Source organism: Alligator sinensis, unplaced genomic scaffold, assembly GCF_000455745.1.
Source record: "Alligator sinensis unplaced genomic scaffold, ASM45574v1 scaffold541_1, whole genome shotgun sequence".
In the NCBI taxonomy this organism is placed as follows: Eukaryota; Metazoa; Chordata; order Crocodylia; family Alligatoridae; genus Alligator; species Alligator sinensis.
The window spans coordinates 735,173-762,521 of NW_005842602.1; the positions used below are offsets into that span (position 1 = coordinate 735,173).

The following is a 27,349-nucleotide window of genomic DNA, read 5'->3' on the forward strand; positions in this document are numbered from 1 at the left end:
ATCCAACTTCATTCCAATTAAGCTAACCCAGTGACCAGGATGGGAAGTGATACAGCTTTTATTCTTCTACTGAATCCTAGTCCAGTGTCTTATCTATAAGAACAACTTTCTTCTTGACCTACAGATTTTTCTGAAGGGCTAATCCAATGATTAAAATAAACTAGCTGTTCAGTAAGGAGTTTTCTACAATAGTCTGAATATTAAAGAAGCTCAGTATCAAGATCACTGATGCCACTTCAGCAATTATTCTCAAAATGTCCTGAAAATGTAGATAGCTGATCAAAATTAAGTTTCCTTAACTTACCCTCAACACTTGGTTGTTTAAGTACAGAGTTAGGTGTACTAGATATGTGAGCCTCCTGAAAAGGTTGAACAGCAGAACAACATTCAGAGGAGATACTGGAATTTGGATTAGGACCAGTTGGACTCATCATCCTTTCAAATGCCTGTGCTGAAAGGAAAAAAAAAACAAAAACAACCCTGTGGTTGAGGCTGAAGATAAGAGTCAGTACCAGAAACAGATGCTCCCGTTTCCATCTACCATCTTCTCTGTTTTTGTTGTTTCATCAAGGAAGTAGGAATGGAATCTATACCATTGCTACAGCCCATAATAATCAACTTTTCTATTCTCACAAGAATGAGTTAATACTAGTTTTAAAACTACCCAAAAGATAAATCAAAACAAAGGATTTTCCCTTATAAAACACACAACTGAAGGGAAAGGAGATCAAGGATATTACTAAAATAAGCCTTACTTAATAGCTTTCAATGCTATCCCTCAAAACATATAATACATTCTCATCTTTTTCTTCCTCCTCCTGTATCTTTTTTGTTAAAGGTTTAATAGTGGCTGTTTTCTATGGAACCAAGTAGGCTGAGGTCCCTGTATTCAAAACCCTAAACAATGTTAAATTGTTTCCTATTATACAGCAATGGGTTTTGTTAACATCTCGACTCCCAGCACAGTACACTACACAGTAGCTATAGGATACTTGTATTCCAGCACAGTAGCCGCAGGGAAAGGTCTTCCAGTTGAGCATATGGGAAATTATTGTGGCTATGACAGAGCACGAAGGAGAGACTGAAAACCATGGCCATGTGTAGACAAAACGAGGTGCATGTGGGCACAACACTTTAAAGCAGGTTAAATACTTTTGCACCGCTTTAATGGTGCTGGTGTTTTCACATGTTGGTACAGTAATTCCAGCCGCCATAGCAAATTTGGCGGCGTAATGTGCCTTATATGAATTGGGGCGCAGCAAACTAAAACTGCTCCTCCTCCGAGGAGTTTTAGTTTGCTGCCCTACAGCTGCGGAGTGAAGCACTGGGCTCTGTGCAGCTCAGGGCTCTGCCAGAAGCCCATGGAGGCAGCCTGGCAGAAGCCCAGGAAGGCTGGCTTCACCCAAAATCCCTCCCCCGCCCCGGAGCCTGCCTGAACTGCACAGGGGCCCAGCGTTTCCCTCTGCAGCTGTGGTGCCCCCCAGGACTGCCTGAGCCGAGTACCTGCAGGCAGGTGCCACCTGGGGGTGGGCTGCCACTGTCAGAGAGAAGCACCAGCCCACCTCGCAACCCAGGGACTGCTCCACCAGCCAGCAGCTCACCTTCCCCTCCCCACCGCCAGGGAGGCAACTAAGTTTGGGTGTGTGCACAACACAGGGGTTTAGAGGGCCCTAAATTAAAAGCGGTGTTTTTAAAAACCCACTGCTTCAGTTTAGGGCCCCTGTTTCATCTACACATGCCCCATGATATGTACTATCCAGGCAAACTGTTACAGTCACTGTCTTAGGAAGGCAATACCTTCTCTTTGGTAGACAAATTCATCTTTCTTTTCCAAAGTATTCACTTCACCAGAAGTTAAGAAACAAACAAACAAACAAAACCATGACTACTTAACTTTTTACCTTTATTGATAGATTTGTAGCACCCAATACAGACTCTTGCTTCCTTTTCCATATACTGTAACTTGCACCTCCGATTGCAACAGACACCACAAAAAACCTGAATTAGAACAAAACTTAAAATAAATATTACAAGAAATAATGCCCTCTATAGTTAAAAGATTACTAGCACCTCCCACTAACAGACCCTGTTTTCACTTGTTTATATCTTTAAAACTACTTTAAGTTACACATGTCATTGTGGGAGACCATTTCTGAAAAAAATGGTCCAGCCATTTCTTAAAATGAGGCTGAGAGAAGTGGAGGGAGAAGGGAGAACGTTTTGCTCATCTTAAAAACTTTGCTTATAGCTGTTTAATTTAGAATCTTCAACATCCCCGTGCTTTTGGAATGAGACTCAAAATTTAGCAGGGATTGTTTGTGTGCCAGCAATAAACATGAACCTGTCCTCCTAAAAATGCACCAAAGTTTGGAAGCAGGTCTTGATACATTCAAAGGACTCATTGGAGTTTCAAGCAGATAAGCCTGAAGCATTTCTCTCCTAATGCAGGGATTGAGGGTGCATGAAACTACACATTCAACTACTGAGCAAGTCTCATCAGGCACCTATATACCCATATACTCTCGGGAGCCGCTCCAATTTAAAATGCCCACAGCTTCTCTTGTATTCCGCATCTCGCATTTCAAAATAGTGGCAGAGGTGTTCATTCGAGGAGCTTCAGTTAAAGTACCCCCGCCGCCATTTTGAAGCGTGAGATGCTGAATGCAGAAGCTGCAGCACACTGGAGCCTTCCAATTAGAGATGCTTCAGCAGACTCAATTAACTGAGTCTGCTCTCAAGCATTCTAATCAGCACATGGCAGAGCACATGTAAAAGTGCCCACCGACATTTGAAAGGCACCAAAGATGAGTGTCTATCTTTGGTATAATAATCCAACAGGAGGCTATTTCCTGGAGTCCTTAGAGCATTTTGGGCCTGACACAGTCCCTGTAAAGAGTGGAAAGCTCCCAAGACAGAGGTTTCTTTGGAACCATCAGAGAAATTAGCCAAACTAACAGCCTCTGTTGAGCATGTGCTATGTGTAAAGGATATGCTCCAGCCCAACCTTGCTGGTTCTGAGCAGGACTTTCCTTACAACTGTTCTTATTCTGCTGCCACAAACTCAAGAGCAGGAAGCCTGACCTGTGCTATCCCTAATGTAGTTCACACAACACAGTAGAAGAAACAAAGAAATGAGCAAGGCATGGATATGGAGAACTGTGCTGAAGGAAGTAGATTCCAACAGCTATCCGTGGGAGAAAATTGGAAAAGGCCTGAAAAGGCCATAGTTACAGACATGGAAACACCTAGTCAAGACATGTGGATGTCAATATGATTCCATGTGATTACATTTTTCCTCTTTTGCAGTTTTTTTTAAACTAAAGAAAATCACACAGGAAAAATGCTCCACTAGGTTAAGTTACCAAGTGCCAGACTTAAGATAATCCATGCGCCTTTGACTTTACCATGTGCATGAGCTATGACATTTTTCCATACAACCTCTGCCTTAAGTCCACAACAGAGTAGTAAGTATAAAATATAGCTATATAACAAGGTAGGGATAATTTAATGCAGCAAGTTAAGCAGTGCAACTGAAGACACTAGAGTTGGTACAGTAAGTGAGGAAGGGGACTTCAGGAAGAAAAAGATCAATCTTATAATTAAGGTAGATGAATGCTGTCCTAGAGAAATAGATTCTCTCTCTGCCTCTGTGACAGGAGTTTATGTGACATTAGGCAACTTGCTTAAACCCAGGTATTCAGAGGAGGTGACTAACACTATTCCTTATTTTTAAGTGACCAATTTAAGATCCCAGGTTCAATTTGCAAGAGTACTGAGCCCTCGCAGCTACAATGGAAGTCAGTGGGAACTGTGCTTTAAACAAAGTGCTGGAATAATATGAAGTATTCGGTGGGAGGGGGTGTAGAGGGTGGGAAAATAGGTTTTAGGAGTCTCTAAGTGGACACTCAAAATCAGCACACTTCACAATGATCTCAGTGCCACATGCACTGTAAAATTAGAACAGTGTTAATCCTCACCTTACAGGAATGAAAGGAAGATGCATTTGTTAACATATGTCAAGTCCTCAGATGCCATAAGTGCCATTTAGAAGCCTATGAGAAGGTTAATTTTGTATTCTGAGCAGGCTTTAAACATTATGCAGTAAAAATGGAAAGAGACCATAAACTGAATAACAGTGATAAATGCTGAACAGCCTCTCCTTATATGAATGCCATCCATGCTGTGGAAAAACAGAGCATGTAATCTAGATATCAGGAAAAACTTCTTCACAGTAAGGGTGGCCAAAATTTGGAATGGGTTTCCAAGGGAGGTGGTGCTCTCCCCTACCTTGGAGGTCTTTAAGAGAAGGCTGGATAGGCATCTGACCCCAGCGCTCTTTCCTGCCTAGGCAGGGGATCGGACTCGATGACCTGTTGAGGTCCCTTCCAAATCTATGAATATCATTAAAAAAACTGCATAATGTCACAACCCAAAGGTGTGATTTTTGTTGTGTGTGTGCTTTGGCACTGCTAAACTATTTTCCCGCCAAATTGCAGCTTCTTTGCACGGTGGAGTTTTCTGCTGTAAAGGAGAACCCCGGTGCAAGGGAGAATTTCCCGCCAATTTGTAGCTTTCTTTGCATAGTGCATTTCTTTTTGCATCTAAGAAATGCTCGGTGCAAAGAGTTCCCGTCATTTGTATTATAATTCGAGCCCCATTATTGGCTTGTGTTAAATTATTCCACCGTGGCGGCTAGTGATTGGCTTGCTAGCCGTATAAGAGGCTTGAGTGGTTTCCGCCCAAGTTGGAGGACTCCACGAACACCAGGAGGAGGAGACTTCACGTCTCGTGAAGATCTCTAAGCGCTGCGGAGCCTATTCGACCCAGCGTGAATATCAAGCAGGCAACAGGGGTCTGATCATCCTCTAGCCTCTCCCCGTCACCGAGCGCAATCCTCGACGTATCCCTCTTCGCTGTGCACAAAAGATCCATGGAGCCTAGCAAACTTCGTGTGAGTGAATTGTGAGTGAATAAACGGACCCACGGAGCTTCAACAACTCCGTGGGAGAGCGCGAGCTTGTCGTAGTCCTCAAACGAGGATTTAAAATCGGAGCTGTGCCTGGAAAACTGTCCAGCCTACACCGCGACCATCTTCAGCGTAAGTAAATAATCTTTAAATCAAACTTTAAGCGTCCGTGCCTAATTCTAGCGTGTCGCCCGTTCTCTCCAACCCCGCGTGCCCGGGCTGCTGGCCACAGCCCACGTGCGCAAAAGGGCCGCGGATCACTCCCAGCCCACACACATAATACATAAGGTTATAGGGGTTTAAACTTTGTATTCTTTGATAGCACCTTGAACAACAGAGGCCTTCCAGCTCTATGAGGAGACACTATAATAATACTGATACTAATAATAAAAATCTCACCTCTGTTCTTGCATTTCTAATCCTAATTGCTTACCTTATTTTTTTTTTTTTAACCTAAGCATTTGTGTACACTTCAGAGGGGAAACAAACAGGAAAATTTAACAACAGCAAAGCTTATATTTTGTTACACTGGCCAATTTAAAAAGATTACCATATCATGGATTAATTGATTTCAAATGTCAATTATATTGGGTAAATTGCAACCTGTTTTTCCATCATCTGAAAGGCAGAGGAAACTTAATATACCCAGAAAGAGAATAATGTTTAGTAATGAACTTTAACTAGTTATTAATGGAAGATAAAAAGCTTTCCTTCAACTGTATTTTCAAAGAATGAAATTTTACTTTCTCTTTACATTTGCAGAGCATAAAACTCATCTGTTACGCTCTATGAATTTTATTAAAGCCAAGTCCAAGTTCCAAGGCGCCCCCAGGGGTTACAAGCAATAATGGCCACAAGCTAGCAGAGAGCAGATTTAGACTAGACATTAGGAAGAACTTCTTCACAGTTCGAGTGGCCAAGGTCTGGAATGGGCTCCCAAGGGAGGTGGTGCTCTCCCCTACCCTGGGGGTCTTCAAGAGGAGGTTAGATAAGCATCTAGCTGGGGTCATCTAGACCCAGCCCTCTTTCCTGCCTATGCAGGGGGTCGGACTCGATGATCTATTGAGGTCCCTTCCGACCCTAGCATCTATGAATCTGTGAATCTATGAAATGCTGCAAAAGCCTAAAAACTTGCATTAAACTTCTTCCCATCAACATCTGAATTATGCCCAAATCAGAACAATCTTATCGTAAGTTGTTTTAAATACACCATATAAGAGCATAAGTATTTTGATGCAAACTGTTTCTCTATAACTTACTTTTCCACAAGCACGACAGTGGTGTCTTCTTTTTGTAAATGTGAACTTGACTTGGCAGTTCATGCAGTTTGGTGCCTCTGAATCAGGAACCCATGATGGCTGTTTCTGTCCCAGAACTACAGCTTCTACACCTGCAGGTATTTGATTTTCTCCAGCTTCCAAACTATTTTCTATGTCAGAATGATTACATTTGGAACTTATGTCAGGACTAACTTTGGTGTCTGAGAAAGGAGCCTTTGGGAATACAGAATTCACATCTGGAGGTTCACTCTCAGGTATATTTGCCTTGCTTGCATCTCTCTGATCTACAGTTTTCTGAGGAAGACTGGGCAACTGCTTAGGTCTAGCACCTCCAATAGGTACATTAGGGACTGGTACTTCACTATTAGTCTGAGTTATTTCTTGCTGAATAACGGATGTATTTTGCTCTGTGGGACACTCAAATTTATAGTCAACGTCAGCTATTCTGCAAGTACTGCTAATACTGGGAACCTCCCTAATCTCCTTCAGTTTTATTTTTGTTTCTGTATCATTGCCGTTTTTAAAGTCTGGACTGTTCATATGTATTAAGTTAATTTGAATTGCATCAGATTCCAGCAGATCACCGATATTTTCTTCTAATGGTTTTGCAATATTGGGCTGAAGACACTGTTCATTTAAGAAGGCATCAAGCTCAGCATCACTTATTAATGTATCATTTTTAAAAAAGTCTTCCTCAATAGCTATATCATTTAAAACTAGATTAGCAATACTTTCAACACAACCATCAACTTGCTGAATATCAGTGCAAAATTCAAGTTTAGATTCTGTAATGGGAAAAACAGAAGCAGTAGCTTTGACTGGTAGAGCATTATCTTTGTTAATCATACTGGTAGTATCCCCCTTCTCTTCAGGTGTAAATCCATTTTTTTCTAAACAACTTTGGTTTAAATATTCTTCCTGTTCAGAAGATTCAGTCTTTTCATAGGGTTCCTTATTATGGAGGCCACTACTAGATCTTCCTGCATGCAGAGTCACAGTATCCCTGACAACATCTACTCTTTCATCTTGAAATATAGGGCCATTTGTGTCTTCTTGTACAACTAATGAACCACATATAGAAACAGCAAGTGGAAAACATGACAATGAGGTTTGGACTTCTTCAGCTAATACATGTGAAGCTGAAACACTGTTTAATAGTTCATTGGTTTTAAGTTTTGGCCTGCCTAAATTCTCTTCTGCACGTTTTATACTATCTGATACAACTTTCTCCTCTATTTTAAATGAAGAGTCTGCTAAAACACTTTTTCTAGATAACTCTATACTACTTTTGTGCAACTCAGAATTCTTTGGTAGATCAGAAGGCACAGACTCCACATTACCTTCATCTTCTGAATCTATATTTTCATCAGCACATCCTCCTTGCACCTCTTGACTTATTACACAGCATGCATTTTTATCTAATAATTCACAAGGCAAATTTTCATTTGTTGTATTGTCTTTGGAACTGAGCACATTCAGGGTCTGTGACGTTATGAAGAGAGATGTAGCAGTAAGGCCCGTTATTCGTTCCAGTTCATCAAAAGCTTGATCAGACTTTAAAATGTGTGTCCTAGTTTGATCACCACATGAATCCAAGTGCTTCACTTTGGCTACATTTGTTTTTAAAGCTAATTGGCTCAATTCTTTTGTTGCAAGATGCCCTACATCTTGTACTAGTAAGTCCCCACTCCTCTGCTGCACTGTGCTTGAAACATCACTGTAGTCTATTGATGAAATATGAATAGCGGCTGGTAAATCAAAGCCAATCAGAGAGTCCTTGGTATATTGGAAGCCCTCTGGTTGGGACTTCTGAATATCATCCTGGCTGCTTGCTGCACAGATAACATTACCTGTGTCATTAATGAGATCGCACACAGGTATACCACCTCTTCCCAGGCTTGAAGGCTGAATTTCATCTGAGGCACCACTATCCACAGTAGACAGAAGATCAAGCCCGGTGACATTCTTTTCATTTGGTGAGGAGAAATGTGGTTGTTCGAAGTTTGCTTCATTTGTTGCCACCTGACTAGTAAAAAAGATTTCTTCCGATACAGTATAACTACTATCATGTTCTTGCACTTTTGGTGTTAAGGATACAGGTTTTAAGTAATCTGATCCTGAAGAGAGCAAGTGGTGCTTTGAGTTGCACTGATCTGGAGCTGTCCTGAAGCAATCATTTTCATCTATTAAAAAAGAAAAAAGAAAACAAAAAAAGCAAAGTTCATAACACCTGATCCGCTTTCCCACCTCAAGAAACCCTGAAAATTCATTAACACAATCCCCCACCTCCAAAAACAAAAAAATCCACAACTAAAAGCACAGACCAAGTTAACAGTAATCCTGTATGAAAAAAGGAAGAGAGAGCAAACTAACCTGCATTCTCCTCAAATTCATCAAGTAGCTTGTCCAAGTCACAAACAGCTGCTTTAAAGTAATTGTCCATTCTAGTTACAGGTCTAGAGAGAGACTTTATCCCTCAAATACCTAAAAAATAGAACATTTCATTTATCTGAAGGAGGACTGATTCACAAACTGTTATTGAAACACCATAAAATACTTTTGGGAACATGAAAATGTACCTTTTACAATAAAAGCCTCACTATTTTTTGAGTAACTTCTCTCCCCACACGCCTGACCACAGAGATCAAAAACACTGCAACGTGCATCATCCTTTATACACAGCATGCTCTCATAAGAGCCTTCCCAGACAGAGAGAACACAGAATGGGGGGCAACTTAAGCACCCTTGCCAAACCCAAATGCATTCTAGATCAGAAGGGCTTACCAGGTCATCAAGTCTGATCACCCACAAGCCATTAAAAATTCACCTTCATGAATCTCAATAAATTGGGTTAAACTAATATAGTTCAGTTTTCAAGGAACTGAATTATTCATGTTCCCGGGACAGATATGAGAAACTGGTATGCCGTCAGGCCCGATACCACTGCATGTTATTTTGTATTTAACTACATTACAATGCACTGAACTGAATTGTGAACATTTAACCATGTGATTTAGAACAATGTACCAGTAACCTGCCCTTGTTATGTATTAGTACCATAATACTTGTTTTGCTTGCAGTTTGCAGCCAACATTTTAGTTAAAAATGAAAGCTTGTACTAGGAGTAAAGAAAACAATTAAATGAAACTGCTGCTGTATTTACCTGAATCCTTTGAATGACTTTGAAGGACTTAAAATCCTTAGATGACTTTAACTTTAAGGCAACCCCCCCAGTAATTAGATTTTATATGGAAATTCATGAATTTGCCATCTTAAATTTATCAACCTGCTTCTGTGGCAGGGAAAGCAATCAATGGCTTGGGCGAGGGGCCAGACCCCACTCCTTGCTCTCCTCCTGCCTGCTCCCCCTATTGCCTGCCCCCATGCCACTCTGTGCCTGTGTCCGTCTCCTCCCTTTTCACAGCCTGACTCCCAAACCCCCTGCCCATCCTTGCCCACCCAATTTTATCTTCCTTTGGGGCAGTCAGCAGCAGTGTGGCCCAGCCCACTCAGGAAGAAGAGGCAGTAGCTCCCGACTGGGCCAGGTCAGGGTCAGAGCACAAGGTAAGAGGGGAGGGGGTAGCTGGGGGAAGGGGAGCAGGTGCCGCATAAGGGGAAAAGGCTAAAAGTTCACCTTACGGTCTCCCCCACATGCCACCTGGCTGCACGCTCCCTCCCTCCACTGCCAAACAAGTCGTTCGGCCCAGGGCAGCTGACAGCTCAGCCCTGGCTTTGGCCCCAAGCCCAGGCCAAAGTCCAAGCCGAGTCAGAGCCTGCCCCAAGCCAGTACTTGAATCCAAGATGAGGCTCCCCCTCCCCCTAAATAATGACCGGGGGGCGGGGGGGAAGGCATAGGTGGAGGGAAACAAAATTATTGCGGGGGGCCCCTGAGTGCGTGTGCACATGCATGCATTCTGCTGCCCCCCCAGGTAAGTCTATGGGGGAAGGGATGAGGGGAGGGGGCAGATTGAGGTCCCTGCAATGAGGAAGGGAGCGGGGCACAGGCAGAGGCAGGGTTTGGGGTGAATGGGGCCCCAGTCAGGCGGGGTGGTGGGACAATTGGAGCCTGGGAAGCTCATCCAGGGAGGGGGTGCTCCCACCACTGTGCATACCCCGGCAGAGGCCCAGGGGGCACGTGTCTGTCCGATCTGTGTGTGGGTCAGAGGCAGTGGCACAACACCACGTGCATCTCACTGCCAGGCAGCAGGGGGCATGGCACAGCCCAGCAGCAGCAGGCACATCACATTGCCCCGCTCCCCGGGCAGCTGCAGCAGGTGCAAGCTGTATGTGCCCCCTCAGTCCCCGCTGGGATGTGCACAGTGCACAGCAGCACGAGCCCCCGCCGGTCCCGGACAAGCTGCCTGGGCTCTGATTATCCCAGCACCTGGCTCAGACACAGCCCTATTCCCCCTAGCCCCTGCCTATGCCCAACTCCCTCCCTCACTGCTAGGGCCTCAACCCTGCCCCCACCCCCAAGCCCCTTCCCCTTCACAAAACAGACAGACTGATACTTGCCTGCTATGCTGGGCAGCCAATCATCCACATGCCAGGCTGTGATCCTGGCCGCATGCATGCCCCATCCCACCCCTGCTGCAGCTGCCCGAAGCCCGCAGCCAGGCTGCCTTATGGCCCTGCCTGCTGTCCCGCATTTGGAGGTGCTGAGCCTCATTAGCCCCAACCTTCTGCCACCTGAGGGGACCTTCATTTTGGATCCAAGTAAATAGGATACTACAATTTATAGGGTAGTGCTATACCTTCTGCAAAAGTGGGAGCACAAGAATTAAAATTCACAAACCTAATTAGGTTCAAGATGGCTGAGAAACATTTTGAGTAGACTAGCATCTCTTTTATATCCCTATACCCTGAGCCATGGATTAGTCACTGCAACTGTTCCCAAGGGACTTTTTTGTGGGCTGTGTATAACTGATCATCAACTATATCCTCTCTTCATCCACAAAAAGGTATAGCAAACAGGAGTAATGAAGAATTTAAACAGGACATCTTGGTGTCCTGTGACTAGTGGGGTCCCCCAAGGCTCTGTCCTTGGACCCATACTGTTCAACATCTTCATTAATGATGTGGACACTGGAGTCAGAAGCGGACTGGCCAAGTTCGCTGATGACACCAAACTTTGGGGAAAAGCATCCACACCAGAAGACAGGCAGGTGATCCAGGCTGACCTGGACAGGCTCAGCAAGTGGGCGGACGAGAATCTGATGGTGTTCAACGCCGATAAATGCAAGGTTCTCCACCTTGGGAAGAAAAACCCGCAGCATCCTTATAGGCTCGGCAGTGCTATGTTGGCTAGCACTATGCAAGAAAGAGACTTGGGGGTCATCATTGACCACAAGATGAACATGAGCCTGCAGTGCGATGCTGCGGCTAGTAAAGTGACCAAAACGCTGGCTTGCATCCATAGATGCTTCTCAAGCAAATCCCGGGACATCATTCTCCCCCTGTACTCGGCCTTAGTGAGGCCGCAGCTGGAGTACTGCGTCCAGTTTTGGGCTCCACAATTCAAAAAGGATGTGGAGAAGCTTGAGAGAGTCCAGAGAAGAGCCACGCGCGTGATCAGAGGTCAGGGAAGCAGACCCTACGATGACAGGCTGAGAGCCCTGGGGCTCTTTAGCCTGGAAAAGCGCAGGCTCAGGGGTGATCTGATGGCCACCTATAAGTTTATCAGGGGTGACCATCAGTATCTGGGGGAACGTTTGTTCACCAGAGCACCCCAAGGGATGACGACTAGGTCGAATGGTCATAAACTACTACAAGACCGTTTCAGGCTGGACATAAGGAAGAATTTCTTTACTGTCCGAGCCCCCAAGGTCTGGAACAGCCTACCACCGGAGGTGGTTCAAGCACCTACATTGAACACCTTCAAGAGCACACTGGATGCTCATCTTGCTGGGATCCTATGACCCCAGCTGACTTCCTGCCCTTTGGGCAGGGGGCTGGACTCAATGATCTTCCGAGGTCCCTTCCAGCCCTAATGTCTATGAAATCTATGAAATAAATATAGTGCATACAATCTTACACACTTCTTTATGTAAGAGGTAACTGGAACAGAAAGAATAAAAAATAAGTTAGAAGCACTGAGAGGAGAAAATAAAATATAGGTTACCAATACTATGAATACACGGTTTTAGACTACATATTGTGCCTTTCTGTATTTCAAAGTAAATCTTCCATAGTTACCATTTCATTTTTCTTTTTTATAGTAAAAGATCTTCATTAAGCCACTGTGTAAAATAAAAATCTTTGGAAATATTATTAGAAAAAAAAACTGTAGAACAACCACTATTACAGAAGTCACTACTGAATGTTAGAACTTTGCATCAAAGAACTGAAATACCTGTACACTTTTAGTGTTGGTATTCAGATTAGGTTTACCATATTTCCGGTTCCAAAAAAGAAGACACCTGTTGGGGCAACACCTCACAGCCAACCCACAACCCCCTGGCCCTGCCAGTGCTCCTCATTCATAACCTGCAGCCCCCTGGCCCTGCTGGTGCCCCTCACTCCCAAACCATAGCCCCCTGGCACTGCCAGTACCCTGCACTCCTTCCCCCCACCCCTTCAGTGCTTCTCACTCCCAAAACACAGTCCCCTCCCCCACAGCCCTGCCAGAGGGGGCCCCCAGCTGCCCCCATCCCAACTGGGCCAGAGCGCCTGGCATAGACTGGAGGGAAGAGGAGAGGATGCCTAGGCTGAGGCTCCAGTGCTGTTCCAAGTGGCCTGGCCATGCCCCTCACCCCTGGGCAGCAGCCCCTGGCCACCCTGCCCCTGCAAGCACAGGCACCAGGCCCTGAGGCTGCCAGCCTGGCTATGGAGCTCCCTGCTGCCCTCAAAGGCCCACCCCCCAAACCTCTTCTCCCACTGGAAGGGAAGGTGCCTCCCATCTGCCCTGCTGCTGCCCAGACAACTTCCCACAGTACCAACAAGCACCCGCCCCCCTCATACACCCACCAATCCACCACCAGGACAGTTCCCAAGTCCTGGTCTTCCAAACCCTGCTCCCCAGACTTACCTGCCTGGCTGCATGCTGGCCACATGCCTGTGCATATACATGGTGCTCCCTGCCTCCAATCACCCTCCCCCTGCTCCCACCACCAAAGCAGGGCAAAATCCCAGACATTTGTTCAGATTTCAAAAAACTACCCAGATGGAGATCAGAGGACCCAAAAAGAGGACAGATCTGGGAAAAGCCAGACATATAGAAACCCTACTTCAGATACTTCCACTCCCTTTTAAGGGATAAACCCTCATAGTCCAGGGCAGGGCTCTCCAGCTGGCAGCCCACAGGCTACATCCAGCTTACAAGCAGTTAAAATGAAGCCCTCAGTCTCCTGCCTGGCTGCTGCTCTCATCCCATTGCTCCTGCTGCTCTCACTGGAAGGACAACCTTGTAAAAGAGCTGCTTGTGTACTGCAATGAACTACTCAAACATCTTTGCAAGCCAATAATATATACAAATGCTCCAAGTTTAGACGTGTGCCACCTCAAGTTGCAAATTCCTGGTGTTTTATATTAAAACCACTAGATTTAGCTTTTTACCCTAAACATAAGAAGAAAATCAGATTGCCAGAAGCAACTGTTTTATATTTTTAGAGCTTAAATTTGGGTTTAATTTTCAAATGAAAGCACCTGAGGAAAAAAACATTTCTTACTAATTTGGCTGGCTGGGCTGAGCTGTTCAAGACAAAACAGAAAGAGAAGCAAACTGAAAAAAGAAGGAAGGCGGCTCTACATTAACCACTGCTTAACTCCTGAAGAACATTTTAAAAGAAGCAAGGACTGGACCAACTACAAGACTGCGGTACATTTAGACAAGTATGAGACCGGTGTAAGACCTAAAGAACTGCACTGCATTTGAGAACTTGTCTAAGTCTATCCCAACCATGCAGTTGGTCCAATAAGAGATCACCCACACAAATCCTCACCTCACATATTTCCTGCATCATCACAGCTATAACGTCACTCCAACGCTACCAAAATATTTTAAGGTTTAGAAACGTTACTGATTAAAGGAGGACAGAGTAATGAAAGAGACTGGGTAAAAAATTATCTTCATCCTATTAAAACTTCCATGAACCTCACCCTATAGCTTTTTAGTTAACAGAGAGGATTTCACGGAGTGTAAACTCTTGGCAGCAGCGACTGTACTTAAGCAACAGGCACAAGGCTCTGTTGCTTAGTAGGACTTCTGGCAGTGCCACAACAAAAGCAAATGCCTATCCTCAACTAGTTGTAGAAGACTGCTGAAAACAATGCAACACCTCCCTCAGAGAAAGACACAGACTAGAACCACCTGGCACCTACACACATGTTCTGGGGTAGGGAGAGACATTTTAATTAGAGCAGCTCTTGGGAGCCACTTTAATTAAAATGCCCACATTGGCTCATGTATTCAGTGTCCCATATTTCAAAGAGGCAGCGGGGGTGCTTTAACTAAAACTTGAGCTTCAGCTAAAACACCCCCACTGCCATTTTGAAATGCAGAGATGCTGAATACAGGAGACACTGCCACATGCTGGAGCATTCCAACTGGACTGATGGATTCAACAGCTATTAAAGCGCCAATAAAACCTGCTGAAGTGCACGATCTATGCAGATGTTGGGCAAGCCATGTAAAACTGATGAGGTTCTTCTTCTGACCGTGCACTGCAAGCTAAAAGTAAAGCATTGCTTTTTTTTTTTCTTCCACATCTGTCAGTAGCCTTAGATTGCTCCTTTTTAATCAGAATGTAGGGGTGCACTGATAAAGATTTTCTTGGCCAATAGCCGATTATTAACCAGCCATATCAGCCCATACTGATCCAATAGCTGATTTACAGGAATGCAGCTAGGCAGTTTGGAGAGCAGCATCCTGCTGGTAAGTCTGTGTCTGGGAAGGGGCGTGGCAGGGGGCAAAAACAGACTGAAGCCCCCATGGCGAGGGAGGGAAGCAGGCAGGGGCAGGCACTGCCCACTTAAGCCGGTGAATAGGATCCCAGGGCCAGGAGTGGGACAGAGCCGTGAGTGGCTTGTCCAGGGGCCACGAGGTAGGGGGCTGGGGGGGCAGCTCCCCACTGCTGCATACAACTCTGTGGGAGACATGGAGGGCATGTGCATGGAATGAGGGCAGGTTTGGGGCCAGGGGATGCCGGCTTGGGCCAAGGGATGCAGCAGCCTCTTTCCGGAAAAGGGGCTGGGCCAGCTCAGGCAGCAGCAGTAGTGTTGAGGCGGTGGCTACAAGGGGGACTACAGGGAATTTTGGGGTGGCCATAGCCCCCTAAGTCCCTTCCTAGTGCTGTCCTTGTTCTGGGCACCAGGGCTCCCGAGGGAAAGACAGCAGAACAGAGTGCCCCAAGCAGGGGCAGAACTAAGGGGGGCTTGGTGGGCAATGGCCACCCCAAAATTCCCTGTAGTCCCCCCATAGCCACCCCTCCCAGTGCCACTGCCAACACCTGCCCCACACAGCTGAGCCCATCCTACCTGCCTTGAGTGCAGCCCTGACCCAGCCCACCTACCAGGAAGAGGCTGGCACAGCCCCTATCCCTGAGCCCACACTAGGCAGCCTGCCTCTGCCCCACAAACACACACAAATCCAGGGGGCACATGGCCCCCATACCTCCCCCCAGGGGTGCACACAGCTGCAGGGAGCTACACCCCTCCCCACCCTCCTGCGCCCTCTGGACAAGCTGCCCATGTCCCTGTCCCGCTCCTGCCCCCAGGATGCTATTTACTGCCCTGGCTGGGCAGCACCTGCCCTTGCCCCAGCTCCTGCCTCAGCATAGGGACCTCTATCTGCCCCCCCACAATGTCCCTTCCCTCCCCCACACCCCTCCCCCAATCAGACTTACTGGCAGGACACTCTTCAAGCTGCTGGGTTGCATTCCTGGTTGCGTGCATGCACACCACATTTATCGGTGATATTATCAGCCAAAAAAAAGCTGACTGCTGATAATGTTAATTTTACTGTTATTGCTGCTGATCCAAAATGCGACCAATATATTAATGCAACTCTCTCAGAACGTTGTAGATTAGGAAACATTTGCACCAGTGTACAAAAGACGATGATTTTACATGACTAAACTGCTTCAAGATCACTTCTGTTACCATAGTGAGAAATCATATCACTTTACCTGCACAATCTGTTCTCTCAGCATTCTGCTGTGTAATGAACTGCCTTTGAGACGCATGAAATGCCCTTGCTTTTCATACCAAGAACATTTCTTCAAGACACAGAATCACAGAAATTAAGGGCTGGAAGGGATCAAATGATCTCAGCAAGGTGTCTGTCCAGTCTCCTCTTGAAGACTTCCAAGGTTGGGGACTGTACCACCTCCTTGGGAAGTCTATTCCAGATTCTGGTTACCCCTACTGTAAAGAAGTTCTCTCTCACATCCAACCTGAAACCATCCTCTAACAGTTTATGCCCACTGCTCCCTAGTGAATGTTTTTTCTCCCAACTCCCAATATCCACTCCTTACATGTCAGGTCCAATTCTTCTTTGGGGTTACCTCCTCTACACCCCATCCAAGCTCCACCCAGTTGTTAAAACATCAGTTATGCCCTTGGCTGTCAGTGGGTGATCTCCTTTTCTTTGATGCTTTAGGCCTGCGGTCGTCTCGTGCCTGACTCGATACGGCAACTAAGCCAGCTAAAAGTCAGTCGGTCAGGGCCTAGTAAATGGAAGAGAAATGAACACCACCACAAAGCAAGGAAACTGGAACTCAGGTAAGAAGTCTCTTAGCCCCTAGGGCCGTTGCAACTGCTGGCTGCAGCCTCCAGCAACACAGTAAGTTAGCCCTGAGGGCTGCAGGCGATTCCCCAAGCCCCAGCCCTCTCAAATAAGAGAAACTCAAAGAAAAGCATAAGAGAATTTCTGGCCAATTTTTCCTATAAACTCAGGCATTTATATTGGCCTTAGACACTTTGGCGTCTGTCCCCTGTGCTTGTACGGCCCCAGTCAGTTCCTCAGGGGCAAATGGGCCTGTTTACCGTCCCTTACTAACTCAGCTCTGTTTGAGTAATGGAGTCCAATTCTCCCACCAGCATCCCTCCGGCCTGGGACTGTCGCTGGTTTTCCCTTTCCCCTTTTCCAGGTGGCTGGAGCCCAGCCTAACAGGCACCCCACCATCAGAAATGAAAGTAAAGAGAAACTAAATCAAAAAGACCTTGTCTGGAGTGTTTCCGGCTCTCCTGCAGCTGCCTTGCTCTCCTGGGGTGGCTTCCTGCCAGTTCTCCTTGCAGGTCTCGCTGTTGCGGGCTCAGTGGCAGTGTCCTGGACTATTGAAGCTCCTCCAAGCTCCCGAGCTGAAAAATCAACCTTCTCCCCATCTCCCGGGGTTCTCTCTCTAGTGTCCCAATGCTCCCAGGGTTGCATTCACCCTTGTCCATCCTGGCCTCCTTCCATTCTTGGCAGTGGGCCTGAAAAACCAGCACAGCCGCAGAGAGGGCCAATCCAGATGGAGCAGTTGCTAGTAAAGCAGAGCTCCTGCGGCAGCTGCTAGTCCATTGTTGTCAGCTCCGGCTGGGCCAGTAAGCTACTTTTCTCTCTGGCTGCAGGCTCAAAAGGGGTTTTTCTTGCCTCTTCACACATACAATCTCCATAGCCACAACCCAGTCCTCCGCTTTTAGACTTAAATGCAACACAAATATAAGCAAACCAGTTCACAAACTAAACTTTACCACTGCTCTGGGTCAATGCCCCCCCACCAGCCATTCTTCCCTTTTAGCTGCTCAATCTAGCTCCTCTGGGCAGCTTGGGTGTCCATCGGCCTGTTTCCTGAAGCCCTTCTCTCCCAGGAACTTCTTCCCCCGCAATATGCAGGGCCAAAGTGCCCCCTTTACCTCAGGCCCTAGGTTTATATACCTCTAAGTCACACCCCTTCCAGTCATGTGGCTCCCGAGCCACACACAGGGCTTTCCCTTTTTCCTAATGGCCAGCCTGTGCTCCTCTGCTACAGCCCCACACAGCAGGCTTGGCCTGCTGCATTCTCCACTTACATGGCCTGCATATATTCATATGCAGATATAATCTGGCATGATAAAAGGCTACTAACATTGTGCAGGGAAGAAAGAATGTGCACACAACCAATTTTTTTTTTTGCTGGACAAAGCTTGTCTAGCAAGTTCCTTACCAACAACCTTGTGAGGAGCCTGCACACACAGGTGGACTCTGCACTGGCTTGATTACAGTAAAAATACTGTAGAATGGGAGAGATTCTGGAGTTGTGAAGTAGACAAGCATAGGGAACAAGCATGAGATTTTACCGAGGACAGATGGAGAGAAGTGAGAAAAAGTGAACCTAATACACAATGTTAGGAACACAACACATAATGAGAAAGCGAAAGAGAAGAGAAATTGGAAAGTTGGGAGAAAGAAGAGGATGGATACACACACAGGGGGGAAAAAAATAAGATAAAGTGTTAACAGAGACAATGGAAAACGATACTACAGAACACAGAAAAAAAGTAAAATTAAAGTGAAGAAAAGAACATTTTTGCTAGTTCCTATTTTAATTACAACAGCAGACGTAAAGTGAGCTAATGACCAATCGTGCTGTCTTTTAAATCAACATGTTAAAGCATGCTATCAGGAGAGAAATTCACCTAGGAACTAACCCAGATAGAGCTGTAAGTATCTATATTTTTACATCAGTTTTTATGTCAGTTTCCCCACACCTTTCTTCTGTGGTTGCATCTACCCTAGTTTCTATAAAATAGGGTTAGTTGCTGTAGCCCTCCAAAACAAAAAAAAAAAAAAAGGTTTTTTTGAAAACTACAAAACTATATTGATTATTCAGCGGTGTCATTTGCAGCAAGACAATGCACAGGGTTATACTGAGAGGCAGATTTTAAGATGAGAAGAAGGTCTGAGTTCCAATTGCCTAGAGATAATAAGAAACTGCATGACATTTTAAAAGAAAGTCATTACCCTTGGCCAAAGTCCAGCTAGGACAACTACATTCTACCTATCCAAGTTCTCAGGGGTTTTTTGTACTGGAGATTTCACCTTGCTCCTTGTTGCCACTCTCAAAAATAACAAATATAGTGGTATCGGCACTAACTATCAAACACAAGGTGTCAAATTCACCCCAGGCTGGATCCAGACAAAAAGGGCTACCATGTTATTAGCAAGGGCTGTATTTACCTGAATCCAAGATGAATCCGAATTTAAGACAACCCTCCAATAATTAGTTTCTATGTCTGGAAAATTTATAAATGTGTTATAATTTTCCACGTTCAGAACATAATTACTGGAAGATCATCTTAGATTTTCCCCCTACAGCTGCAGCATGGAAAGCAGCAGCAGAGTGGGCAGATGGTGGGATCAAGCCATTTGACCCCTGTCCCTTGCTCCCTATGCCTGTCCCCTCTATTTTCTCCCCGTTTCATCGACACCTGCCCCCCTGCTAGCTGCTGCCCCTACAATGCCTGCACCCCATCCCCTCCCCTCCTACCACTCTCTGCCATACCCCCTTGCATTCACCAACTTTCACCCCAGCAGGGCTCCAGTTCTACTCCAGCCTGGGGCACAGAACACATGTCTGCTCTAGCCCCAGTACACCCCAGTAGTAGGTGTGGCAGTGACAGCATCTCCATCCTGGGCTCTGGGGCCAAGTGGGAGCTGCTGCTACTACATCAACTCAAATGGCACAGAAACCCTGCTAGAGCCGGAGCCAGAGCAAGGTTAAGCAATAGGGGAAGGAGAGGCTGCCGGAAGAGGTAGGCAGGGGTGAGGCATCAGCTGCAGCTCTGACCCCCCACCCCGACCCCCCACCTTGCATTCGAATCCAAGACAAGGGATTCCCCGCCCCCACCATCCATGTTAAACAGAAGGAGGGGTATTGTCTTGGATTAAAGTAAATACAGTTAAGTTATTGTAACTTAAAAAGTTTGTTCCTTACTTCTAGTCTGAAAGTATCTAATTTCCAGCCATTGATTCTTACCTGTCAAATTAAAGAGCATTTTTATCAACTTTGTGTTACCAATGTAGGCATTTCTGATGGATCAAGTCATCCCTGAACCTGTTTCAATAAGCTAAGATGACATAGCTTCGCAAGCCTCTTAAGTATATTTTCTAATCATTCTTATGGATGTTCCCTGAACCCTCCGCTGTTGGTGTCTGTACTTCAACAATATTAAATAAAGATACTTCAGCAGAGGTCAAAAGTGCCAAATAGCGGGGTAATGGAACCTCTTCTCTTATTCACCATTCTTATTTATATCTCTAAGAATCATCCCAACTCTTTCACTCAAAAGCACTGCACTGAGAATCATGGTTCAACTGCCCAAAACCCCTTTTACAGTCGCTCCTTCCTGTAAATATAGCCTACATTCAGCTATACTAAAGTGCTCATTCCATCCCAGGCACAGTTAAGTGACTATATATTACTGTCATCTCAGTTTGTACAATTTTCTTCTAGTAAGCTCCATGGGTTAGCAGCATTTGGGTATAACAGAACATTACTTTTAATGGTACTCATAGCAATTACTGTGGTTTTGTTGATGTAAGCCACTTTGCGACCACAAGCTTTGCATGAATTATTTGTATTTTTTAATTTCTCACAGTGAAAGAATATTCATATTGTAAAAGTGTTTTTGCCTGTAGTGAACAAAGGACCCAAGACCAAGAGGACTTTACATGTAGGAGAAAGATGGCAAGGACTCCTGGCTGCATCAAACAAGCAAAAATTCTGAAAAATTCAAAAATTTTTCCTTTTGAGGAACATTCACACATTTTATTTACCAAGATAGACAAAAGGCAGAGGACCATGCAAACACAGGCGGTAAGAAGACAGATTGCTCAATTTCAGGGTAAGAGGAAAGATGCAATTTGCCATATTTATATCAATACAAGATCTCACTACTATGAGTTAGTTAAAGAAATATGTTTAGAACCTTCCTTCAAAGGCTATACAAATCTCCACTCTTTTCAACTCAAGTTTTAAAGACATGCTCCTATTCCGCTGTCACATGTGATATCCTTTCGAAATATGGCGGCCAAAACATTAAAATGTTATTTTTCAAAAGCACAAAATAATATGCAGTGGCGACTGCATATTAGAGGTGCACCAATACATCAGTCCGGTATCAGATCGGTACAGATATTAAAAAAAACTGGCTGTATTGGATATCGGCCTGATAGGGCCAATAATTTGGCAGATAAACGCCTGTCAGCACAGCACTCAGGCAGCGTGGAACAAAGCTGGGAGCGTGGAGATCTGCCTCCAACTGGTAAGTCCGGTGTGGTGGACAGGGAGTGGGGAGGATCAAACACCCCCCGCAGTGAAGGATAGGGCAGGTGCTGCACAAGTGGGGCAGGGGGGAGGGGGGGGGAGGAGGCATGCCCCTGGACCTGCATTGGGCAGAGCAGGATGAGGCGGGTTGCAGCCGGGGCTGCATAGGGCTATTCTCGATGAGGGCTGGGCTTGGATCAGGCACCGGGAGGATGCTGCATCTACCCCAAATTTTGTCACCACTCTGCTCCCAGTGCTGCCACTGCCAGATACTCAGCACAGCCCTGGCTCTTCCAGGTGCATGGGCAGAGGTGGGGCATTTAGCCGGGGTTGTGCTGGTTGGTTAGCGGCGGCGGTGCTGGGAGCGGAGCAGCAGTAAAGTTTGGGGTGGCTGCAGCATCTTCCCAGCGCTGCCAGCACCTCAGCGGGGGCTAGGCTTAGAGCAGAAGAGCCCTGCCCAGCTCCTGCTGCAGCCTGCTCTGTGCAGATCCAGGGGGCACATGCCGCCCCCCCCATGCCCTCGCGGGGTGTAAGCAGCAGCAGGAGCTGTGCCCCCTGCCCTGGCTGGTCAGCACCTCTCCCTGCCCCTCCCTCACCATGGGAGGCGGTGATCTTCACACTCCCTCATGCCCATTCACCACACTAGACTTACCATCTGGAGGCATCTGTATCAGAAATTGGATCTTATTAGCTGATTTGACTCCTTAAATATCAGCTATCGGTATTGGCCCCAAAAATCTCTATCGGTGCACCCCTATTGGATATTAGATTGTACGATCTCAAATTTCATTTAGGACTAAGTCACAATACTCCAAAAGATGTGAAGATAAAACTTCTGGGTGTAATAAATGACTCCTTTCTAGAAAAATGCATCCTGAAACGCACAAGAGAAGCAATTCTAAACCCAATCCCGAGTAACACACAGGACCAGGTTCAAAAGGTATCATAGAAGAGCCACTTTGCAATGGCGACCAGAACAATAAAATTTAAACAACATAGCATGGTGGATTTGTTTGGCTTACTCTCTCCCACTGACATACAACTTGAGGAAAAGAAACTACATAAAAATGAGGAAGTTAAAAAGAAATTAAAAAGAGTAGTAAAAAAACCCAAAAAAACAGGAGGCCTGCAGACAGCCTGGAAGCTGTTTAAAAATACTATATTAGAGGCTCAGGAAAAGTGGATATTGTATTTAGAAAGGGTAGCAAGCAGTCCAATAAAACCCTTGTATGGTTTCATGGCAAGGTTAAGGAGGCCATTAAAGGCCAAAAGGCCTCCTTCAAAAAAAAAAAAAAAAAAAAAAGTGTCATCAAATGAAGAAAACAGGAAAGCATACAAACTCTGGCAGGTCAAGTGTAAAAGCAAAATAAGTCAGGTAAAAAAAGAATTCAAGGGACACCTTGTTAAAGATGCTAACGTTAATAATAAGAGCTTTTTAAAATAAGCAGAAACAGGAAGCCAGCAAGAGAACCAGTACAACTGTTAGATGACCAGGCATAAAACAATGAACTTTGAGATGGTAGAGCCATATTAGAGAAGCTAAATGAATTGTTTGCATGTTTTTGCTGCAGAAACTACTGGGGGAATTCCCATACCAGATCAGTTCCTCCTAGCAGATAAGTCTGAAGTGACACTAGAAGAAGTTTCAGAACAAGCTGATAAACACTAATGGGTCACTGGGACAAGATGGCATTCACCTAAGAGTTCGAAAGGACTTCAAATGTGAAACTGAAGAACTACTGGCAATAATATGCAACCTATCATTACAAACAGCCTCTGTGCCAGAAGACTAGCAGGTTACCTTATCGTCAAAAAGGGCTCCAGAGGCGATCCTGGGAACTAGACCAGTGAGTCTCACTTCCATACCTGGCAGAATCTATAATAAAGAATAAAAGTCAGCAGTCACAATACCAGGCACTGGTACAGATTGGTTACACACTAGCTAAGCAGCAGTTTTGCAAAAGAGGACCTGGGACAATACAGTGGACAATAAGCTGAATATAAGCCATCAGTGTACCCTTGCTGAGAAGGTGACTAGCAGCATACTGAGCTGCAACAGCAGCAATATTACCAGCAGATCAAGGAAAGTGATTATTTCCCTCTATTCAACACTGATGAGGCCACATCAGGGGTACTGTGTTCAGTTTTGGGCCCCCACTACAGAAAATATATGGAGAAATTGGATCGAGTCCAGCAAAGGGCAATGAAAATAATTAGGGGGCTGGGACACAGGACTTCTGAGAAGAGACGAGGGAACTGGGTTTTTTTAGTCTGGAAAAGAGAAGACTGAGAGGGGATTTAATAGCAGCCTTCAACCACTTGAAGGGGGTTAAAAAAGGGGTTGGAGCTAGACTGTTCTCAGTGGTGGCAGATGACAGAATAAGGAAGACTGGTCTCAAGTTGAAGCAAGGAAAGTTTAGGTTAGATATTAGTAAAAACCTCTTACTAGGAGGCTAGTAGAGTACTGGAACAGGTTACCCAGAGAGGCTGTGGACTCTCTGCCCTTGAAGGTTTTTAAGATCCAGGCAGATAAAGCTTTGGCAAGGATGATCTAGCTGGGGATGGTCTTGCTTTGAGAAGGGGCTTGGATCAGATGACCTACTGAGGTCCCTTCCAACATTGATTTTCTATGATCCTACATGGAAAAATATGACATGCTGGGGAAGAGTCAGCATGGGTTTTGTAAAGGGAAATCCTGCCTCACCAATCCATTCAAGTTATTTGAGAATGTTAACAAGCATGTGGACAAAGGGGATCCAGGTGACATAATATATTTGGATTTTCCAAAACTTTCAATAAGATCCCTCACTGAAAGCTTGTAGAGGCAGATAGTACAGTCAGATTCAAAGGGACTCAATAAATTCATAGATGACAGATCCATTAATATAGTAAATAAAAGAGTCAGGGAGGCTATGACAGGGATAAGATCACTCTAGATAGAACCTGTTCATGTGTACTCCCCTCTAAAGTATCCCCTACCTACCACTGTTAGAGACAAGATACTGGGCTAGATGAAGCATTGGTCTGGCCCATTATGACACTTACATTCTTATTCCATCAATAACTATGCTCCCACTTCAGAAAAAAGACCTTAAAAAGTTTATTGGCTGAAATCTTGGAAGTTACGCAAAAGCAAGAGACGAAATGCCTACTAATAGTAAAAAAACCACTTCTTCCACAGCTTACGGGTCAATTACAAGAACAGTACTCTGTGAAAGTTTGTTTTTAAAAGATCAGTCCACAATGGGAAGTGTGCTCAGTCAAGCATAAGTACAGAGGAGTAGTTAGCTGCATTAGACTGAAGTCAGGCAGAAGACAGGACAAGAGTAGCACCTTACAGATTTTACTGGATCACTGAGGTATAAGGTTCCTGAAGATCAAGACTGCCTTCTATGAAACCTTATACCTCTCTGAGCCACTTACGTCTCTAATGTACTATCTGCCCCAAATTCAGTCAAGCAGTTACAGCAGGCAGCTCTGAAAACCACTGAACTCATGCTTAATGAGAAGCAAGGATCTGTAAAAGAGACGGCTTTAAATTCCCAGCAGTGGGGTGCAGTACACCACTTGGCTATGATATAACATCTGCATTTGCCCAAGGCCCAATACAACAAGGACCTGATCCTGGACCCCAACATATCAACAGTTAACAATCAGATAATGCTTTGCCATCAGCTGTTTTTTCTGTCTGGATGTATAGCAAAGTGGAACTTCAAGAAGTAGATAAATACACATAAATCTTGCTCACAATGACTTAGCGCTTAGTTGTCTTTGGCTAGCAATTAACCAGAGAGAAGCAAGTATTTTACTGAGAAGAAAGGGGGTAGGGGTGGGAAACTGACCCCAAGGATTTCTGTGCAATTGTTATCAAGAAGGCCTTTCTTTCAGTTATCAATCCATTAATTTTGTAAATGGGAGTGCCCAGCATAGGCAAATGAACAAGAAGAATGCTGCTCGTTAATGTGTTACAGGAAAACTTACTACAAGTGCTATCACCTTTCCAAGTCATCATTTGATCTACTTTAAAACAAACCTATCATAAAACTTTAGACTCTCTCAAAGTTTTTACGTAATTTATTAATTTAGAACTGGCTCTTGGTTTACTAACTTACTCAAGTGTTTTTGTAGCAAAGAAAAAAAAAATCATCAAGCAACATTTAATTTCAAAGTCAGCTAGTACTATACAATGACCAGGAAGTAAGTGAAGATACAATAGTTTGTACAAAGTATTTCATAGAAAAAAGTTTAAGTTGGCCTTTAGATGGTATAAATCACTTAACAGAGTTTAGCACAATTTGAAAAGATGATCAAGTGACTTTTCCCCTTCAACCAAGATAAGAATCAAAAAAAGCTCAAAAAGTAGAAAGTTGTAGTGTGTACAATAAGGTGAGCCTCAGTCAAGTCATGTGACAAAGCTAAGCATCAAGAAACTCCTCCTGAAACAGGATTTTACATTTCAAAAAACAAAAAGGCTGTATAAAGAAATAAAAGCAAACATTTTGCTAAAGTTCAAGCTTGCGTTTGAGGAACCATTATCAGCATGTACTGTGCATACAGGACTGCAGCCACCATTTATATGCTATAAATTGTCCTATACATTAATTTGAAAGAGCTACAGCAACTTTAAGTTCTAATTGATTTTATTTTTTGAAGTAGATGGGCAGAGGTAGCAATCCAGAGTTTCGAGAAGAGCCTTTCAAGGATTCCCTAGTATATCCAGGATCTGAGCCATGTTTTCAAAAGTACTTTGGCAAGCAGGAAAAAATATCTGGTGATGTCTGCAGTATATTGCATGGAAAATGCATGTGTCCATACCCCAACCACAGCATACCATTACTACCGACACGACTTTAAACAACACAACAAAGAGAACTCCAACTGTAAAGTTGTATCTGAGATAAAGGCCAGTCATCCGTGGCCCACTTATTCTACCAGAAAAATTATCTGAGGTGTAAGGACATATTAAACAGGTTTCCTTCACTCCCAGTAGTTTAGACTTTTGACAGGATTAGGGTACCAAGAGAGCCATGCAATGGGGAAGAAGTCCTGATCCTCAAGGGAAACTTACACAACACTTCCCAGAGACGAGTCTATGAGCTCCATTTCATCAACCTGCTGGATACCAGAGATCATGGACTAAATATAGACATTGGATTTTTGATACATTACAATCTGCCTGGCAACTGACTCCCCAGCCCAGCCCCTGGCTTCTTTACTTTTCATTCCATCCAGGAAGAGCACACACCAACTGCTGGAACTTCCTTAGCCTGATGAAGGGTTTTTGAACCCGAAAGCTTGCTTAATAACTATTCTCCAACTATTTGGGTTGGTCTAATAAAAGATATCAAATTCACCCAAGGAACCTTGTCTGCCTATGTCCTTAGACCAACACAGCTACAACCTAAACCCCTGCAACATGGAAGATATCGAATTCAGCCGTCTGAAATGGAAACTGTACAACATGAAAAAGAAAGAAGTCAAACTCAACAGCGACATATATTTTCTAAGCCTTTGCAAGAAACACAAGTTCATTCCCCAAGGACAAAACATCTACAATCCCCTGACTATTACACACAACTCCAAATATGCTTCACAGCTATGCAGAAGAACTTCAGAGAAAAATTTAGAAATCATCTACTTCACCTACTCTACTCCAGAAGAGACCAACTCAGGAAGGAAATCACCATATACTACCAACAACTTAAAAGACAGAAATCCATGCATGTTCCCTGACAATATACAGCGGATACAAAGAGACTACGAAAAACTTTCTACAGCATTCATCCTACATAAAAAGAAGAAATGGAACAAATTACTCCAAGAACAAGCTCCCCAACCACAAAACAACCATCAGAGGAACAACACCAACACCTTAC

The 27,349-nt window shown here is 44.7% G+C and overlaps 1 protein-coding gene across 9 annotated transcripts in view; it reads right to left on the bottom strand.

Moving 5' to 3' along the window:
* The window catches only part of ZFYVE16 (zinc finger FYVE-type containing 16), a 57,831-nt gene that overhangs the window by 27,108 nt on the left and 3,374 nt on the right, over nt 1–27,349 (bottom strand). For 2 of the 9 annotated variants that reach the window (XM_025214750.1, XM_025214744.1), the window contains exons 2-7: nt 23,275–23,349; nt 17,406–18,539; nt 8,620–8,730; nt 6,226–8,429; nt 1,902–1,998; nt 305–451 (exon numbers count right to left, since the gene is read on the bottom strand). In XM_025214750.1, coding sequence (XP_025070535.1) covers nt 305–451; nt 1,902–1,998; nt 6,226–8,429; nt 8,620–8,689 — 2,518 coding nt within the window. In that variant the 5' untranslated portion in view covers nt 8,690–8,730; nt 17,406–18,539; nt 23,275–23,349. Of the gene's footprint in view, nt 1–304; nt 452–1,901; nt 1,999–6,225; nt 8,430–8,619; nt 8,731–9,880; nt 10,195–17,405; nt 19,981–23,274; nt 23,350–27,349 lie in introns of those variants that run through there. The other 7 variants (XM_025214748.1, XM_025214747.1, XM_025214746.1 and 4 more) reach the window with 7 other exon arrangements.